This window comes from Centroberyx affinis, unplaced genomic scaffold (assembly GCF_046629955.1).
Source record: "Centroberyx affinis isolate AG114_WGS23_722 - 3 ecotype Tasmania unplaced genomic scaffold, CSIRO-AGI_Caff_v1 ptg000113l_1, whole genome shotgun sequence".
Classification (NCBI taxonomy): domain Eukaryota; kingdom Metazoa; phylum Chordata; class Actinopteri; order Beryciformes; family Berycidae; genus Centroberyx; species Centroberyx affinis.
In genome coordinates this window covers 51098-71142 of record NW_027278815.1, presented here as the reverse complement: position 1 = coordinate 71142, position 20045 = coordinate 51098, and the positions used below count along the sequence as shown (strand labels likewise).

Here is a 20045-nt window from a genome sequence, read left to right as displayed (position 1 = left end):
CACCTTCCAAAAACAATACTATTATGAGATTGACAGCACAGCAGTTTCACTGGATGCAATTTATCTGGGCCAGTGGGTGGTGTATGATCTTTTTTAGCCTGTTTACTTCTAGGCTATGACCAACTTCTCTAATCTAAACCACTGTCTGTTTTTGAATATATTTGAATACACAAAATAATTTTATATCAAATAATAATAATAATTTTATATCAACTTGCTAAATTAATTTTAGTCAGGTAAAAAAAATCAATGACATAGGCCTAGAGGTCTGCTAAATAAAAACAATTAATAGGCTAATTACGATACCTTTAAGATGGGCACCACCTAATCAACCTGCGCCTACTACAAACACATACTGTAAACAGACGCACATGCATGCAAACAAGCAAGAGTCTATAGAGTGCTAGCCTGGCTGACACACAGACCGTAGCGAGTGGGTGCATCAAGCTGTTGGGGGCCCCTGTGATAGAAAAACACATGTTTCCCTGTGTCCTTAGGGCAAAAATGAAGCATGGAAATGTCCCATTATAATGTATGGAAGCCCATTTCTGCCAGTGTGATGAAAAAAAAAAGATCCCGTAAGTCATTATACTGAGAAACTTCTCAAAATAATGAGTTCGTTTCTCAAAGATACTAAGTCATTATTTTGAGAAAGTTTCTCATTATTTTGAGATACTCATTGTTCTGAGATACTAACTCATTATTTTGAGAAATTTTCTCACTATTTTGAGATACTAAGTCAAAATATTGAGAAAGTTTCTCATTATTTTGAGATACTAAGTCATTATTTTGAGAAAGTTTCTCATTATTTTGAGATATTAAGTCATTATTTCGAGAAGGTTTCTCATTATTTTGAGAAAGTTTCTCACTATTTTGAGATACTAAGTCATTATTTCGAGAAAGTTTCTCATTATTTTGAGATATTAAGTCATTATTTCGAGAAAGTTTCTCATTATTTTGAGAAAGTTTCTCATTATTTCGAGATATTAAGTCATTATTTTGAGAAAGTTTCTCATTATTTTGAGATACTAAGTCATTATTTTGAGAAAGTTTCTCATTATTTTGAGATACTAAGTCATTATTTTGAGATACTAACTCATTATTTTGAGAAAGTTTCTCATTATTTTGAGATACTAACTCATTATTTTGAGAAAGTTTCTCATTATAATGACTTACAGAACCGTTTTTTACATCACACTGGCGGAAATGGGCTTCCATAATAATGCCTTCATACGAAGGCTTCGGATGAAAAACGTGAGGGTCTCATGTTCTAATCTAGGCTACTAAAAACATGCTTCATTTTTGCCTTATGATCACACCAGATGGGTATTTGAGCCGCTCAAGTGCCCCTCTGCTGTGACATTGGGGCAAAAAATGAAGCAGACCATTAAAGCGTGAATTAAGGCAAAATCCTCATCGCAGCAGCACGGGTTCAAATCAGTCCCTTGCCCTTTGCTGCATATCATCCCCTCTGTCTTCCCTACTGCTCTGTCAGTAAAGGTGAAAATACCAAAGAAACCCTGAGTTAAATAAAAGTGTGTAGGCTAACTAAAAACAAAAAACAAAAAAACAAAATGCACTTCGGCACTCAGTAAACAGGGGGTAGTAGTCGCCCCCTGTGCTTAGGGTGCTCATAGTTTAGGCTTTAGTGAATTCACATTCCTGAAGGAATCGTCTTTTTCATCAGTTGCTGAGCTGTGAACTAAACGTCTCTCCACTGCGGGGTGGAGGCCAGTTGCATTCCTGGCTTTGTGGTGGGAAACACCCGGAGAACAAAAGCCGAGGGGTCGCAATGCAGGGAAGCCTTTCCAGCTTACCACTCCGCCCCCTTTACGCACCGTTCTGTCATTTGCATTGGGAGTGGACTCGCTTATAAAGAAGGCTGGGACCAGAACTGCAGCTCCTACTGGGTTAGACACGGTGTGTGTGCATCAGAGTCGAACAGAAAAGTATATCATAAGGACCAGAGGATTAACTAGCACGATGATGAGCAGCCGGAACAGCAGCAGCAGGTCAGCGTCCTCGTCCTACTCCAGGATGTTCGGAGGGGAGCGTCCCGCCATGGTCCGGTCCTCCTACTCTAGCCCGGTCCGGTCCAGGACGGCCTACAGCGTCTCCTCCGCCCCCATCCATTCCTCCAGGACGGTGCGGCTCCGCAGCAGCGCCCCGATGCCCCGTCTCACGTCGGACACCGTGGACTTCTCCCTGTCGGACGCGATCAACGCGGAGTTCATTGCGACCAGGAGCAACGAGAAGGCGGAGATGCAGCAGCTGAACGACCGCTTCGTCAGCTACATCGACAAGGTGCGCTTCCTGGAGCAGCAGAACAAGATGCTGGCCGCCGAGTTGGAGACGCTGCGGGGCCAGGGTCGCTCCCGCATCGGAGATCTGTACCAGGACGAGCTGAGGGACCTCCGCAAGCAGGTGGACCAGCTCACCAACCAGAGGTCACGGCTGGAGGTGGACCGGGGCAACATGGGGGATGACATCGAGCGCCTACGGCAGAAGTAGGCTACTATCAAGAGTGGTTCACAAAGTGGGGTCCGTGTACACCCAGGGGTCCTTGAGGGGGTTCAGGGGGTGCAGCAAAATGAGGAATACTTTAATTTCACTCTAATTTAATTCACAAGAAAACATCCCAATTAGATTATTATAATCCCAGGTTTCACTCTCATCACTAACCACAGTTGTACAATTCAATAGGCTACTAAATCAGCAACTAAAAACCTTGCATATGGGTCCCTGGGTGTCTGTAGTCTAACGTTGGTCTATTTGGAGGTCTGGGACATGAAAATGTTTGAGAAGCACTAGTCTAATGTGACAGGCTGTGGGTGTGTTAGTTCAAAATACTGCTATCCACATAGTCCTTTCCTCTGAAATGTCAAGGGAGGGCAAACTGCCTCTAACTCATTCCCTCCATCCATTCACCTTGGTTAATTTCATTCCATTAGCCTATTTATTTCTTTTCCAGTCTTGGCCTCAGTCCATTAAATCTTTTTTAGTTCTAAACTGCTTAGACAGAGGGTCTATTGTTAATCAAAGCTTTTCCATTGTCACAGATTCAGTGCCAGGTATTGAGAGCAGAAACTGCTCTCTGTGTTTTTTTTCACTGAATAACTCTGAAATGAGCTCATTCACATGGCAGCTCTCCGCATGCTCCATACCGCCTGGCTTTCATTAGACACACTCAATGCCATGTTATTCAAAATAGATAAAAAGTAGTTTGTATGATTGTTGCAGTTGGTGTTCTCTTGGTAGTAGTTAAAACTTGTGTCTGTTTCCTACGCTGTAGTGTTGTGAACAGTTCAGCTCAGTATCTTCAGCAGATGTGGGTGTGGCTCTTCACCTCCTCCACTATGCCATTCTGTCCGTCTGTTTCCAGGCTGCAGGAGGAGATGTTGCAGAAAGAGGAGACAGAACACAACCTGCAAACATTCAGACAGGTAGGACTGTCAACAACAGCGCTCTCAAAGTTGTTTTTTTAAATAAAATAATCAAATAATCTAAACCCCCTTCATTTCATCTCCTCTAAATGGCCACTTGATGTATTGGCCAATATCTCATTTATTTACATACCATGTAAGTCGTACATGACCCTGCTACAAACAATGAGGAATTTGTATTATCCCTGCTGAACATCTTTCTGTTCTCTGACACTACAAAAACATTGGACACTATTCAGGCTTGACTGAGAGTAGAGTGAAGGCAAAAGGCTTCTCTTGAGTCCTCAACCCTCTTCACTGGTCTGGTGGTCTTACACTGCTGTATAAAAACTACAATTAAAACTCATCTAAAACAAACAGACAAAAAAGATTTAGTAATGAAAATAATAGTATAAATGTGGATGTTAATAAGGACTTACAAAGCAGCATTTGTGGTTATAAACATACATAATACCTCATATTGCATACTGACCAGACTAATTTACTCGCAAACCTTTGTCTTGTGATGTGTGATTCCCTCTTTGCGTGAGGTGTATTCTCTGCATCATGCAGATGGAAGCTTTGATTCTAGGGAAGCTCAATCAATATTGCTGCATTGATTTTGACTGTGCCGTTTCATGGGAGAATGATCTGTCTTTCTTGTGTTTCCTCAGAGGTCAAAGTGGTGTAATGATAAACGACCATCCTCACACAACTGCAGGCACACTAGCTTATTATTTATGAAAGACAAATTCTCTTGACACTACAATTTCTTGAGATTCTTTATGCTGAGCTAAAGCATCTCAAGAGAGCCAAGAAAAAGGCCTCATTAGTATAGAATATTAGAATGTAGCCAAGTAGAGAAAAGGAAGCAAAGCCACAGTCAGTATGTATGTAGATATACATGGCAGATAAATGGTAGTCACTGCTTCCTCTACAACAGTGGTTTTCAACATGGGGTCCGGGGACCACCAGGGGTCCTTGAGGGGGTTCCAGGGGGTCCCCAGCAAATTGATGAATTGTTAAACTTCACCATTATTTCATTTACAAGAAGTTAACACCATTGGAGAATGTAGAAGAAAGACTATTTTGATCATAGTTTCACTGTTATCTCTCTACCTACAGTACAGATAGTCATGGAATTCTGCAAAATCATATCTAACAATAAAATATTTTCAGATTTGGGTCAAATGGGGGTCCTTGGCCCTAATGTGGACTACATTAGGGGTCCGTGATATGAAAAAGGTTGAGAATCACTGCTCTACAACATGTTTTTGTAGCAGTGGGGGATTGAAGACTTTTGGCTCTGGGTTAATTCTGAGTCACTGTCATAATTTCAGAACCACTTGTCTTACTTGACTCACTCTTACTTGAATATACTTTGTTGCAGAGTGGGTACCAAAAACGTAAACATGACCTCCAAGTGCACACTGTATGCCCCTCCCACATGCACATGTCATTTACTGTACCTTAACAATAAATTAACTCTATGCAATGCTCCAAATGCTCATATTCATTAATACAACATGTGCTACAATATGACAATCATGTAATAATATTAAATACAGTCAAATATATTTTCCAGATATGAAAAATACACCTTATATCTACCACACTAGTAAAATGGCACAACATTTTGTGAAATAAGCAATGATGTCTTCAAATGCTCAGTGACCAATTGTCATCCTTCAAGCTGGCCTAACAAAATTTTGTAAAATGTGCATGATGTCTTAAAATGCTCAGTGACCACTTGTCCTCCTTCAACCTGGTCTCCAAAAATTTCATGAAACAAGCACAATTTCTTAAAATGCTCAGTGACCAATTGTCCTCCTTCAACTTGGTCTCGCAAAATTTTGTGAAATAAGCGTGATGTCTTAAAATGCTCAGTGACCACTTGTCTTCCTGCAACCTGGTCTAACAAAATTTTGTAAAATGTGCATGATGTCTTAAAATGCTCAGGGACCGCTTGTCCTCCTTCAAACTGGTCTCGCAAAAGTTTGTGAAATGCTCAGTGACCACTTGTCTTCCTTCAACCTGGTCTTACAAAATTTTGTGAAATGAGTGTGATGTCTTAAAATGTTCAGTGCCCACCTGTCTTCCTTCAACCTGGTCTCAAAAAATGTCATGAAATAAGCACAATGTCTTAAAATGCTCAGTGCCCACTTGTCTTCCTTCAACCTGGTCTCACAAAATTTTATGAAATTGAAATTGCGTGAAAGTGTCTTAAAATGCAAGTATGAGCTATGTGCAGGAAAAGTGAGGAAAGGAGGGGACACAACTCGAAACCCGGGTTCAATTCCCAACTCTAAACCTAACCCTAACTGTTTAACCATGACCAAAACCTTACCATACCCATAACCAAATTGTGCTTTTGTGCCAGCTTTTTTGTGTACTTGTACTTTTTTGAGTAGTTTTTAAAGTCAGTAATTTTACTTAAGCACGTTTTCACTGAAGTATTGTACTTCTCTACATTTTAAATCACATCCATCGCAAAGTACAAGTCAGCTCTCCATAAGCAACAGAAACTGGACAGTCGTAAATTGACAAATTTGCTAGTGAACAGTCAGTCAACAAAGAAGAGTAATTTGGCTTTACATTTTTTTTGTAATTTCTGAAATTTCCCAATTAAAAGAATATAGTTCAATCTCTGTACTCCCTTCCAACATTGTCTTTTGTGACAAGTAACTTTTACTCTGAGTACATTTTAAATGAGCTGATTTACTTCTACAATCTTCTAGTACTTCTAAAATATAAGCAAAGAGACAATACTTATACATGAGTAGGATATTTTAGTATTCTTTCCACCACTACCTAAAATTAACCATTAGCTAATCTTTTCACATGAACACATGAAAATGGCGCATCCAATTTGTGCTATTGTCACATAATCCAATTCATGGTGGAGGGAGATATTCATACTATTCGTGTCCTCCTGACATTCATGCCTATGTGCAATTTAGAGTCTCCTGTCCACCTGATTATTTATAACCATTGTCACTCTATCTGGATCCTTGATATTATAATAATCCATTGTAAACTGTGTCTGTATTCCTTGTCTAGTTCACTGTGGCAGTCTGACCAGCAGTGTGCCAGAGTGTTAACATGCAGCTCAATGGAAGGCTTTGTCTGTCTGAACACTGGGGCAGGAAAGCTGATTTCCCCTCATGCCATTGTTTCTGTCTGATGAGGAAAGAGGGGCTTATGGGAAAATGACAAAGCAAGTTGTTGTCCAAGTGGGTTGGCGAGAGAGAGAGAGGGGGAGAGAGGGAGAGGGAGAGAGAGAGATATATCTGCTTCCTGTCCAAACAGATGCTTCATTGACCCTGGCTTTGCTTTCTCATTCACTGCTGCTTAGCTCATCATCTGGCTGCTGATCCAGAACTAGACTGGTTCCACCAAACATTTATACTTGGCATTTGGCTGACATCCAGCGGGACTTACAGTACCACAGCAAAAAACAAGCTTAACTAGATCACCACTATTACAACCAATGTTAATATTGAGGAGTGCAAAGGTCAGAGCCAGAGAGTCCAGACAATAACTTAATAAATATATTAACATTTTTATGTACTAGTGAAGTTCTGAGTAAAGAAATAATCCAGATCCCAGTGTGAATGTGTGGAACTGAATGAATGTGAGGCAGGATGTTGCTGAAAAAGAACGTACACGCTTATCAAATCTTCTCTGGGTGGAGAACTGGTGGATTTATCTTCATATGCGAATGTATCAAGTGATGATAATGTTGGCTTGAATTATGTTCCGTTAGATATGATGTGTGCGTGTGTGTGTGTGTGTGTGTTGCAGGATGTGGACAATGCCTCGCTGGCCCGTCTGGACCTGGAGAGGAAGGTGGAGTCTCTGCAGGAGGAGATCAGCTTCCTCAAGAAGATCCATGAGGAGGTAGACAATGCTGATAGCCCTATCTTTTACACCTCTGCCTACTCAAACTAACCTATTTCCCTTTGATATACATTTTTCAACCAGTAGCCATGTTTACATGCACATCAAAAATGTGATTATAATGCAATTAAGGCAATAACGTGAATACGGTAGAGCCCATGTAAACACCATACCCTGATCATATTAAAGTGATTATGCTCTTGATTTAAATAAGCATAATCACATTAACATAAGGAGGAGTACTCCAATTTTAACTGCATTAATAGACACTGGTTAGGACATGTATGAACCTTAGTGGCATTTCTTGAACTCAGCTCATCCTGATATCTGGAGGTAGAAGAACTGTAGTCTGTACTGGGCTAGATTGAGTTGTGATTCTCACCAATATCTGTCAGCACATTCCCTTTCGGTTTCCAAAATCCCTATAGCCATCCGACGGTGGCAGGACAGGTATTTGCGTTCCGTTGATGTAGATCCGGGGAATGCATTGGATGCAGTAGATCACACAGCTCCGGGAAAGATCTTTAGGACATTCTCAAGCTTTCTCTCCACTCTACTTCACTGAACTCCCTCAGGACCACTTGTTCCCACCAATCCTCACTCCATATCTTCATCCAAAAACGGGGTGCATCAATTGCATGTATCTTCTTTCCAACAGGTTTCCCAAAAGCAGGAATTTTGTAATTGCAATAGAGATAGGCATATGGCTGCGACAAATATGATATGGTAGTGCAGATTTATGAATGTATTTGTTCTGGTAAAATCTGATAGTGGAAGCTGTCCTGCAGCTACTGTTTTTACTAAGTAAAAACAACTACAGGCAACAGATAAAATAAAGTACAAAGTTAGTTGTAACTGCACGTGGGTCGACATGTGAATCTGCATAAAACTGTGGATACACATCATAAGGCACAGAAAACATGGTGACAGGGATCCAGAAACATGAATTCAACTTAAAAAGTAAAAAAGTTGGCAGTATATTTGTACCATGTATACACGCGTTGCAAGTCTGCACCTCCCAGATGAGGACATCAGTTTCCTTGAACTGAACTTTCAGAGGATCTTTTAGTGCCTTTCTTGGGAACTTTTAGCTCCTTTCAGAAGAACTTTTAGCTCCTTTCAGAAGAACTTTTAGCTCCTTTCAGAAGATCTTTTAGCTCCTTTCAGAAGAACTTTTAGCTCCTTTCAGAAGAACTTTTAGTGTCTTTGTGGAAAACTTTTAACTGCTTTTATAAGAACTTTTAGCTCCTTTCAGAAGAACTTTTAGCCCCTTTCAGAAGAACTTTTAACTCTTTTCAGAAGAACTTTTAGCTCCTTTCAGAAGATCTTTTAGCTCCTTTCAGAAGAACTATAGCACCTTTATGGAAAACTTTTAACTGCTTTTATAAGAACTTTTAGCTCCTTTCATAGGAACTTTAACTTCAAATGATACTTAGTGATGATATGATACAATAGTGATTGTGAAGCAGTGTAGGTTAGCCCTGACATGAAGTATAGACAAACACATTAGAGCTCACAAACCAATTAAGGAAGGCTTTTCAGCATGACGCCAAGATTTTGGATTAGGGCTTGGTTTGTTAAACTAGCACTCAGGAGGTAAAATAAGGCTCCCTACACAGTAAGAGCAATGACATGGTTTATGGAGCCTGGGTCCTAGCAGGGTGAGAAAATACTCTTCCCGCTAGTGTAGAGTCATCAAGATGCTGAGAGAAGGTAGGGGATTAAAAGGAGGGGATAATGGATATGGGGTAGATAGGTAGGTGATCACAGTGTTGTCTGTTGACCATGTTGAGCTGATGGTGATGAAGACTTAGGGATCGTCCACACCTGAAACAAGGAGTCATGTTCCATCTGCCTGAAATGGAAATGGCAAGCTTGTATTCATTTTGCTCAAAGGTCAAGCTAGTATGCAATGGATGGATTCAAATAAATCTTCAACAAACTGGCCTTCTGTATGTCTTTTGTATGAAACCATGTCATATAGTTTATTTTATGGCCAAATATGTCATCATCTCCAGCCATATTTCAATTGAAGAAAAAAAACACAGAACTGCAATTTTGATTTTGCCTTTCAAACCTGTTGAAACGCCAGTAGATGATTTCAATGCTTTGTATGGCCAAGAGATAAATACTAAGCCATAACCTTCACCTAGAAGGACTTTGGCATTTTAGAGCATGTGTAACTGTTATTTCTTCTCATTTACCTGTAGGAGATGGTGGAGCTCCAGGCCCAGATCCAGGAGCAGCATGTCCAGATAGAGATGGACGTGGTCAAACCCGACCTGACCGCTGCCCTGCGTGATGTTAGGCTGCAGTACGAAAACCTGGCCACCAAAAACCTCCAGGAGTCTGAAGACTGGTACAAGTCAAAGGTCAGCATGTGCAGAGCGAGAGAGAGAGAGAGAGAGAGAGACAGGGTCTCCATGTCTGTGTCTTTCACCTCGTCTTACCTGGTCTTTTTTGGTAGACAGACAAACAAAAGGATTTTTTATTTTGAGTCTAATGTGGAAACGTTTACTGGGATACTTTGACATGTTGACTTTTAGTGTGTTACTTTTAGGTTGGTCCAAATGACACATAATGGAATCAAGTCATGTTTATTTGTATAGCACATTTTCATACAAATGCCGTTTGTGCTATACAGAGTAATGAAAAACAGTAAAAGAATAAAAACAAATACAGAAAATAAAAATGTCTCTAGGAAAGTAGATACCAGCTACCACTGCTGATGCTGTGGCAACCTAATAATAGGAATTCCAGCAATTACAATACTATGCAGTGAACCCCGAATTAACCATTTATGTGTAAGCTATGCTAAAAATTTACTCTTAAATGAGCATAATGTTGGAGCACATCTCAAATCAACAGGCAGGCTATTCCATTTCTTGGGTGCATAAACCTAAATGCTGTTTCACCAGATTTACAATAGGTTCTAGGGATGTGAAGGAGACCAGTGCCCAATGACCTAAGAGATCTGCTAGGCTCATAAATATGTCTGATATATATTGCAGTGCCTGCAGTTCCAGGCCATTAAGAGGGAACGATTTCTATCTTTATACTTCAGCTGCTCTAAAGGCTTCTTAATATTGTCAGCATTCTTCATTGAGTACGGGGTTAGTGATTTGTATATATGTATAGGACTTTCTATTCACAGTGTGATTGTTTGGCTGTTTTTGTTTTGGAACTCTAAAGAACAGGTCCCCATTGACTTCAGTTGTTTACAGAGCAAGAGTTTTCATTTTTGGGTGAACTATTCCTTTAAGACAGAACTCAAGAATTCAAGCCAAGAATTAATTTACAAAACACATTGCAGTTAAATAAGAAAATAAAATGAAGCCACAAAGAAAATCTAATTTCATGTCAGGTTTTTCAGACTGTTTTTCTGTAGCTGCGATCTGAGAGGGACATCCATCATATCAAAGGTAGAAGACACTGACTGGACAATATCCAATATTCAATAAAAGGCCAATATCAGTCCAATATTTTGGTCTAATCCTAATAGGTATGGCTGTTCTCATGTAAAATTATTATGGGTCTACATGTCCTTCTGGATTCAAGAGCTCACACAAACATATCTTTCTCTGATGTGGATGTGTAACAGTATTATTTTCCCCCCTCTCCCAGTTTGCTGATCTGTCGGAGCAGCAGCAGCGTAACAGCGAGGCAATCCGCCAGGCCAAGCAGGAAGCCAATGAGTACCGTCGCCAGGTCCAGACTCTAACCTGCGAGGTGGACGCCCTCAAAGGAACAGTAAGGATGGCATATCCACCACCTACTCTGACAGCACGACTCAAACAACTGAATTCAAAGAAATTGTACTGAGATAGCAGGTAACTTAAGTCGCAGGTTCACTGGGTTGTTCTGTGTGAGCCCACAACCTCATTCAGCTTTCCTTGGGTAAACAGGGTAAAAAAAAATGGTATGTATACAGACTGGATCTTCTATATTTTAGAGGTAAAAGCATATAGCAGTCTGAAATGAAAGCCTTCAAATATTTTAATTTAATTTATATAAACTGTAGTTATTCCCATACATTGATTTACAATCAAACAAAGATGAGCTCAGAGCTGAGAAATGCTTACTCCCCTCCTACCATCCCATGAAGATGCCCAGTTGAGTACTGGTGCAGTAACTGGCATGGTGTTTTCAGTCAGTCAGATCAAATGCATTTTTAATGAGTGTTCCAGCTCTTAAAATAGTCGTTTGCCGTCTGGGTCTTGGTGTTACCAGCTGGTTTGAGACTCTATTTCAACTGGTAGACATCATTTTGGAATAAAACAATCTTTTTTTTTTAATCTAATATATTTGCATTTATTTGCACATGGATATCACGTACCTTTGGACTATATCCTCAGACTTATCCAATCTGCATTTATTATGTACATTTATTTGCACTATCACTTATAGTTTATATAGTTTTTATATTTATGTACAGTACCTTTCCCATATTATTTTATTTTGCTACCTATTTTTTTGATTACCTTTCCTGTACTTGACTTCCTTGGCACTGTTCCGCCAATTGCTACTGGGCACCTGAATTTCCCCTTGGGGATCAATGAAGTGCAATCTTCTCTTATCCTATCCTATCCTATCCTATCTTATCTTATATATGTATTTCCCATTACACTTGTAAAATTAATTTTGGATGTTGAAGGCTCTATTGAGCTGAAATGCTTCCGTTAGTCTGGTTTTAAAAAATATCTTACCATTGCTTTGTGTAGAGCAGAACAACATTGCTGAAGGAACAAACATGAATTAGATTGTAGATTCCCTTTTAAATGATATTGTAGCTTGTTTTTTAAATAACGTAATGGTGTGTTTTCCTCAGAATGAGTCTATGGAGCGTCAGATGCGGGATGTGGAGGATGGTTTTGGGATGGAGACTGCTAGATACCAGGACACCATTGGCCAGCTGGAGGAGGACATCCACAATATGAAGGACGAGATGGCCCACCACCTGAGGGAGTACCAGGACCTCCTTAATGTCAAGATGGCCCTGGACATTGAGATTGCCACCTACCGCAAGCTGTTGGAAGGGGAGGAGAGCAGGTACACACACTGTGTTGGTAAAGTTGCTATATGATGAGGGGTTATTAGAGCTTTGAGCTATTAGAGATTTGAACTCCCTGTCTGTGTTCAGACAGGGAGTTCAAATCCAATTTTTTCGCATGTCCAATATGAGTCAGATTTTTAGGGATCCAAGCAGTGCAGGTGCTGGTACCTTATTGTTTTGTCTTTTTCTGCCTTTAAACAATCTGGAGCTCAGAGACCGTAAGTCCCAGAGCAACCAAATTTGGTGAATATCTCCCCCAACTACTCAGCCACCGATTGCACCGATCAGCCAGGTGATGGCGCTATAACAAGTAACTCTACATATTGGCCAACAACTTCTGAACTGTATAGCCTAGAATCATTTTTGCCGGACCAACGAGTGGCCGGCCAAGAATACTCTGTCCCTAACTGACTGACACCCCATTGTTGATACACGCATTGTTGAATCCCTTTGTGTAGAACATCTATATATCCTTTGTGTAGGCCATCGATATATAAGTCATCTACATTTACCCTTGAGCTGTTGTTGTTTGTTTATTTGGAAATAGCTAACTGCAGACGAGAGGTAAGCTATCATTTCATTTAGTTTACCATTTGGTGTGTCCTTGCTTGCATGCACAGATGTGTGGATGTATTAAGGTATGGATGACATTAAGGTTCAAAATGTATATAGCAGCAGCCGATGCACAAGTACACTCGCGCGTTCAACTTTGTTGGCACCAGCTCAAGCTCCTGTTTTTGCCGGACGTTGAAATGTGTGTTTGGAATGCGAAATGGATTTGCACTCTACTATATGTATAGATTCAGAGCACTCCAATCCATTTTCCATGGCACATTTGATGCCACAGCAGCTGTTTTAGGGCACAGGGCATTCCCCAAGAGCCTGAAAATGTTGCCCTATGTCTTATTGATTTTCAATAGGGAGGAAGTATCTTTTGGAACCCACATGGAAAGAGGGTTACCATTTATGGACAGAAAATCATGGGTCAAATCTTTCATTTCCTGACAGACAATGTTCCCCACAGGCTGCATTCATGGTTAGGCTTGCCTAATCTTGTTTTCCACAGACTCCTTAACTCTAATTGGCCATACTGGTTTCATTTCTGCCATGATCATTTTCTGCCATGTTGAATTCTTTTGCTATTTCTCCTTCAAAGTTGATCCAAACTCCACTAAATTTTGCACACACCATATATGGATTTCCTTCCATTGTGGCTATACACATACTTTTGAAGTAATGACCTTTGAAGTTTTTAACTTCAACCAAAGCAGACAAAGCAACCAAACTTCACAAGAATGTTTGGGATGGGTCTCAAAGTGTGTCAGACATATAATTGTGTTCAACAGCACCATCATCAGGCCAAACTTGCAAAAACACTTTTTTTTTTATTGCTCCTGCAAAGTTGACTCACACCTTATTTTACCTCCTGACTGCTAGTTTAACAAACCAGGCCATAATCCAAAATCTTGGTGTCATGCTGAAAAGCCTTCCTTAATTGGTCTGTGAGCTCTAATGTGTTTGTCTATGCTTCATGTCAGGGCTAACCTACACTGCTTCACAATCTCCACCAAATTTTAACACAACATACTTCAACTGCCAGTTGACAGTGAAGATGTCAAACCTAAACATTTATTGCTAGAGAATCAAACTTCACATGCATATTTGCGAAGGGGTTCGAAAGTGTCAGATCATATTTGTTCTTGCTCTGTGTGAGGTCAAATTGGCAATTTTGCAAATTGTGGCATCTGTGTGTGTTTGGTGTGGATCCCTGCTATGTATGGATATATATAAGTACATCTGTACATCTGTATACACGTGTGTGTGTGTGAACCTGTGCTTGTATGTGGCATGCAATAAAAGTTTCCCTCTCTGTCATTCTCTCTCAGGATTGCCACCCCATTGCCCAACTTCTCCTCCTTCAACTTGAGAGGTGAGTCACATTCACAAAACTAAACTCTCCATATAGACTCCTTGATTTTTTTGCAAAGAGGGAGCTACTTTGTTACATTTTTGTATTGTTCTCTCAGGGTTGGTGGCAGAGTCAAATCAAATCTGATTACAACCCCTGTAAATTTATCTAAGCATGAAGGACTTGTATGCACTTGTTGCTGTAATCTCCCTTCTCTGGTGCCACTTAAGAACACATGAAGAAATAGCTGAACATGAGCATCAGTCCAGAGTTCATTTTTCATGCTAGGCTTTCCAAGCATGAGGAACTGCTAGCTTTGTCAACCGTTGTCTCCTTATACCCATAAACCTAGCATTTGGGATGGTTTCCTGTAGTTGGTTCAGATTATTTTGTCACTCCTAACAAACTGTACTCCGTTTACCTTGGAAGAGGACAGAGACTTGCATTTTCAGGGGAGTCATTCCTATGTTCCCAGGGTCCTATGTTCCCCAGATTTATATGGCACATAATGGGAACATGACAAACGGTCCTATGTTACCAGGGTCCTATGTTCCACAGATTTATATGGCACATAATGGGAACATGACAAATGGTCCTATGTTACCAGGGTCCTATGTTCCCCAGCTCTATATAGCACATAATAGGAACCTGAAGAAGATGTTCCCCAGCTCTGTATTCGCTTAATATGGTTAGTTAGGGTTAGGGTTAGGGTTAGGGTTAAACATAGGCCCCTGGGAACATAGGACCCTGGGAGAGCACATATGTAGAACTGGGGAACATAGGACCCTGGGAACATAGGACCCTTTGTCATGTTCCCATTATGCGCCATATAAATCTGGGGAACATAGGACCCTGGGAACATAGATCCGCTCCCTTTTCAGGTGCTCTAGAGTTCAAATAAATCGCTCAGGACTCAGTCTTGCACTGAGTCCTGCACCGCCAATTGAGCCAAATCAAAACCCCATTTGAATGAAGGATAGTATTTTTACAGGAGCAGTGAGTTTAACTGTCTTCTCCAACTCTGTTACATCAACAGTGCCACTGGGCGGTACTGCAGCCAAAAACCATGTTTCTGAACAAACCTTTCTAACCACTTCTTTACTGTTAGATACTTCACTCACTGTGTTTGCTGTCAGTGTGGAAGCTTCATTGGAACTACTGGCTTTGTACTTTTTCCAGCAATTCTGCTGTTCGCTCGCTGCGGTGCTATATTTTAGGAACCATGTTAATGCTTGAGAGCCTGATGTGACCTCGCTTTCTGCTAGTGAGCGAGAGTCCAGCATTATAAATGACCATGTGAACTGGCTTCTACAGCAGCATTGACATAAGAACAGAAGTTATTCACTACTTCACTGTTAAAATGAATTGTTCTGTATTATTAAAATATTAGCCTGAGGATAGTCGTGTTCATCATGTCCCTGGTGACGGATGAAAACCTCAGAACTCCAATTTTGATGTTTTTTATTTTACATTTTTATTATGAGATGTAAACCTATAATACACATTCGAAATCTACTGTACAACTTCAAAAATGCATGGTTGTCGATGTGACAGTGAAGCAGCTTTTCTTCCTTTTTGATAAGTTGAATTTGGATGGGACTCATATTGTGATGATATGAAGATATTTTAATATCGTGACACATTTCTGCTGTCTGAATTGATGATGACAAGCAAATTTTACTTAAAAACACTCATAAAATGAGGTATGGTAGGAATATTTTTTGAATATTTCTTTTTTGTTTGACATCACACCTAACATTACCATTCGGTTCAATGAGATGAACATTAATTTGATTATTTAACATGATTTTGCATACATGAACCATATCGTGATATATATATTGATATCGAGAAAAATCCTTATGATTATCATGATATTGATTTCAACCATATCGCCCAGCCCTAATGGGACCCATATTAAAAATAGGTTTGATCCCCTCTTCTGTTATAGAAACCATGCTGGAGGCCAGGCCAATGATAGAAAACCTGGCGAAGAAAGTCGTGATTAAGACCATAGAGACCAGAGATGGACATGTGAGTATACCGTCCCTCCTCCATCCTCAAGCTATCTGTGAGGTGGATTAGTTCAGGGCCTCGTTTCCCAATAACAATCGCTCTCAGAGGTGAAGCGCATATAGAAGTTTGATCCTACGAAGGTGCGTTCATTACCTACCGTAAAACTTCAATTAAAAGCCAAGTCCCAATTAAACGCTGAGTCCCTTTTACTGGCCGGGTGTGGCTACGCATTTTGACAAACAAAGGCCGGTCTCAATTAGAAGCCGGTTGCCATTGACGTATATATGGTATGCAGTTTGTTAAACAATGCAAATACAGTACGTAAGGCATTCAGCAATCTATTGTTATTAAGATGGTATAACATATCCCAATGATTTAAGAGGCAATGTGGTCTACCTGATTTTTTTTTTACATGCAGAACTGATTTATTAAAATCTTTTTAACACTCTAAGTGCAAATATCTCTCAAGCGAAATTTTTATGGTATACCGTATGTGTTAAGAATTTTTTCGGCTTTCATCCTTTCTAAGGTAGGCTACCGGTATTTTGATACGGGGCTCTCTCTCTCTCTCTCTCTCTCTCTCTCTCTCAAGATGCGCTGTCTCATAATGATTCATAATTGATATGTTATTCGATTTAATTTTTATACAAGTAATATTCATACTGGTTTAAATAAACAATTTGATAGTATTTCCCATCTTTGCTGAGCAGGAGTTTTGTGCGAAAGGAATTAAAGGCCTGTCCCATATAGACGCCTGTCCCAAATATAGGCCGGTTGAGTTCAGTGTTTGAAGCAAATAAAAGCCCGGGCTATTAATTGAAGTTTTACAGTATGTGCGTTTCTCAAAGCAGCACTTAACAGCAGGAGCTCACGGTGAAGTGTATCTCAAAGCCGCTGTGGCGCTGTACATTTTAAAGGTGCTGAAATGTTTGTTGACTTGATTTCATAATAGCTGATTAATCTAACTTTCAAATACTAAACAAAAATGAAACACAAACAACAGAAACAATTATATATACTTAGAATCGTCACAGAGACTAAAGCGCCTTACAGAGAGCTTACTGTTACCTGAACTGTTATATACTCATATAATGCAATAGGCATATGTTCGTGGGTTTAATGTTAATGTATGCTTTGACTGATTTAGATAGATAGATAGATAGATAGATAGATAGATAGATAGATAGATAGATAGCACTTCATTGATCCCCTTCAGGAAAAAAAAGCTGTCAGTAGGCCCGCGACCCCTGGTTTACAAGACCAGTGCTCTAACCACTGAGCTATAGGGCCTTACCTATAGATAGAGACCTATACCTTACTGATAGATAGATAGATAGATAGATAGATAGATAGATAGATAGATAGATAGATAGATAGATAGATAGATAGATAGATAGATAGATAGATAGATAGATAGATAGATATCTTCAGATTTAGGAGTGACGATTCTTATTATAAGATCTCTGAACAATTCAGATTATTCAGGTATTATCATAACATCGCTGTTCTATTCAATGGTAGGGTAAACTGTGGGATACATCAGTCCTTTAAATGCAGAACTAATTTATAAAGGACATTATTGAACAGTTAAATGAATAATAAAATGTGCAAAAAAGAAACATTTATATCACGTTTTACAGTTTTTATGTAGCTGTGGTCCAAGAGGAACCTCCATCATATCAGAGGAAGATGACACTGACTGCTTGATATCCACTACGACACCAAACCCCTTAATTTTATCCCTGAAATGTCCTTAATTTCTAGTTACATAAACATTAATTATCCATTAAAAATAACAGCTATAAAAAAGTAAGGTTAGTATCATGGGTTTTTAAGGGATTTATTCATGGGTTGGTTCGTGGTGATACTAGAAACTAGAAATTAAGGGATTTTTAATGCCTTTTGTGCCTGGTTTACACAGTTATCAATGAGGTATTAATGGAAAGTTCCTGTATCCCTGAATTTTACATTAAATTAGAAAGTAAGTCGTCAAACATTAAGGGGTTTTTAAGGTGGTTTTGATAGTTTCTCCCCCATTAATAACTCCCATAACTCATTTTAAGCGGATTTTGCATGTATTAAGTGGTGAATTCATGTAAATGTGAGGGTATTTTAAGGGATTACTGGTTCATAGAGATCTGCTATTTAATAAAATGGCAATATTAGCCCCCATATATTGGTCAATATATTGGTGTAACCCTAATTGGCATTATCAACATGCAAAAGGTATTCTTAACATGACGTAAACTGCAGTGCATTATGGTCCTTCCAAGTGACCTTTTCACTTTGTCCTTTGTTCCCATTGTTAGTCTCAGAAATGTCCTGAGGATCACATTTCATTCTCTCCCCCCCCCCCCCCATCAGGTCATCAATGAGTCAACCCAGCAGCACGACGACCTGGAGTGAAGCCGATGGACGAGTCCGCAGAAGAAGAGACGCGGGAGACGGGGTGGGAGGCAGGGGTAAAAGGATGAATGATAAGCATGAAAAAAAAAAAAAAAAAAAGATCAATAGCTAGTAAAGGGACGGGGTAACAGAGTGCCGAAAATGGGAAGGACATTGTTTCAGTGAAAGTAAAAGCAAAACCAACAAAAACAGGAAAAAAGAATAGCTTTAAAAGTGCCTTTTGACACGTTTTAGTGGGGATTGCTTGCTGATGCCGTTCTAGACTAGGCAACAGTAGAACAGAATAGAGAGTGTTTAGAAGAGAAGGAGAATCCACTTTATTGACTGTTTCTGTTGTTCACTACTGTAGTATCTTCACCAGTAGACAACCAGTACACAGCAACACTGGGCAAATTAGTCTCATTGACTACATTTACGTGGACAGCAATAATCTGACTATTGGAAACATTCCAATTAAGCTGTTTGCATGGGTTGCTTATAGAACTATTCCATTTATATTCCTGTTCACATGCTACGGAGCATAGTCCAATTAACAGGACAAAGGAGAATCACTGGAGCACACACAGTTTAAGCCCCTTATGGAAGCTGCGGACAGACTTGCAAATAGAATCCGGAGCATGGTGACAGTTTTCAGCCTCACCCCGAAAACGTTGAGACTTCCTTTTTCTGGTGTCAGTCATCTTTTTTCCTCTGTAAACAAGTTTGCAACCACTGGAGAGTAGAGCATGAGTTGGCGAATACTCGGATAGAGTCATAGTTGGATTATGGTGCATACAAGTCTAAAATGCCCTTCAATAATGCAACTAAAATCAGAATACTCCACGTGTGAATGCAATTATGATCTTATTCAGGGTAAGGTAATCAGAAAATGCTGTTTACATGGCAATTTCTTATTCAGACTATTGTCTTAATTGGGTTAATAACGGATTATTGCTGTCCATGTAAGCATAGTCATTGTGATTTACTAATTGGATTCTTCAGAACTGTATACGTCTGTTTTATGTTTCCAGATGAGTGATGTTTTCAAGTCGGATTATGTTGGGACTGTATGTACAGTATGAGTGTTTCGTACATTCACAGGTTCTGTACTTCCAGGTGATTAATAACATTGACACTGATCACATAACTGCGAGTTCCTGTTTATGAAATTTTCAAAATGGACTTGTGACTCTTGTGACTTGAGCCTTCAGTTGATCTTCACCAAATCTGGATAGAAATCCAAGGCTGCACCACTGTTGCCATGTATCCACTCAATACCAAGACCAACATCACTCTGTCACTGCTATGCTGTAGGCCAATAAATTCCTCTGGATGTCCATGTTGATTTATTAACGTAAAT

The 20045-nt window shown here is 39.8% G+C and overlaps 1 protein-coding gene across 1 annotated transcript; it reads left to right on the top strand.

Moving 5' to 3' along the window:
• Positions 1–1922: 1922 nt before the first annotated feature.
• vim (vimentin) lies at positions 1923–19996 on the top strand. Its single transcript, XM_071527638.1, has 9 exons — positions 1923–2507; positions 3383–3443; positions 7227–7322; positions 9533–9694; positions 10947–11072; positions 12151–12371; positions 14262–14305; positions 16236–16318; positions 18665–19996. The coding sequence occupies exons 1-9, from the start codon at positions 1984–1986 to the stop codon at positions 18704–18706; spliced, it is 1359 nt and encodes a 452-aa protein (XP_071383739.1). The 5' UTR covers positions 1923–1983; the 3' UTR covers positions 18707–19996.
• The last annotated feature ends 49 nt before the right edge of the window (positions 19997–20045 follow it).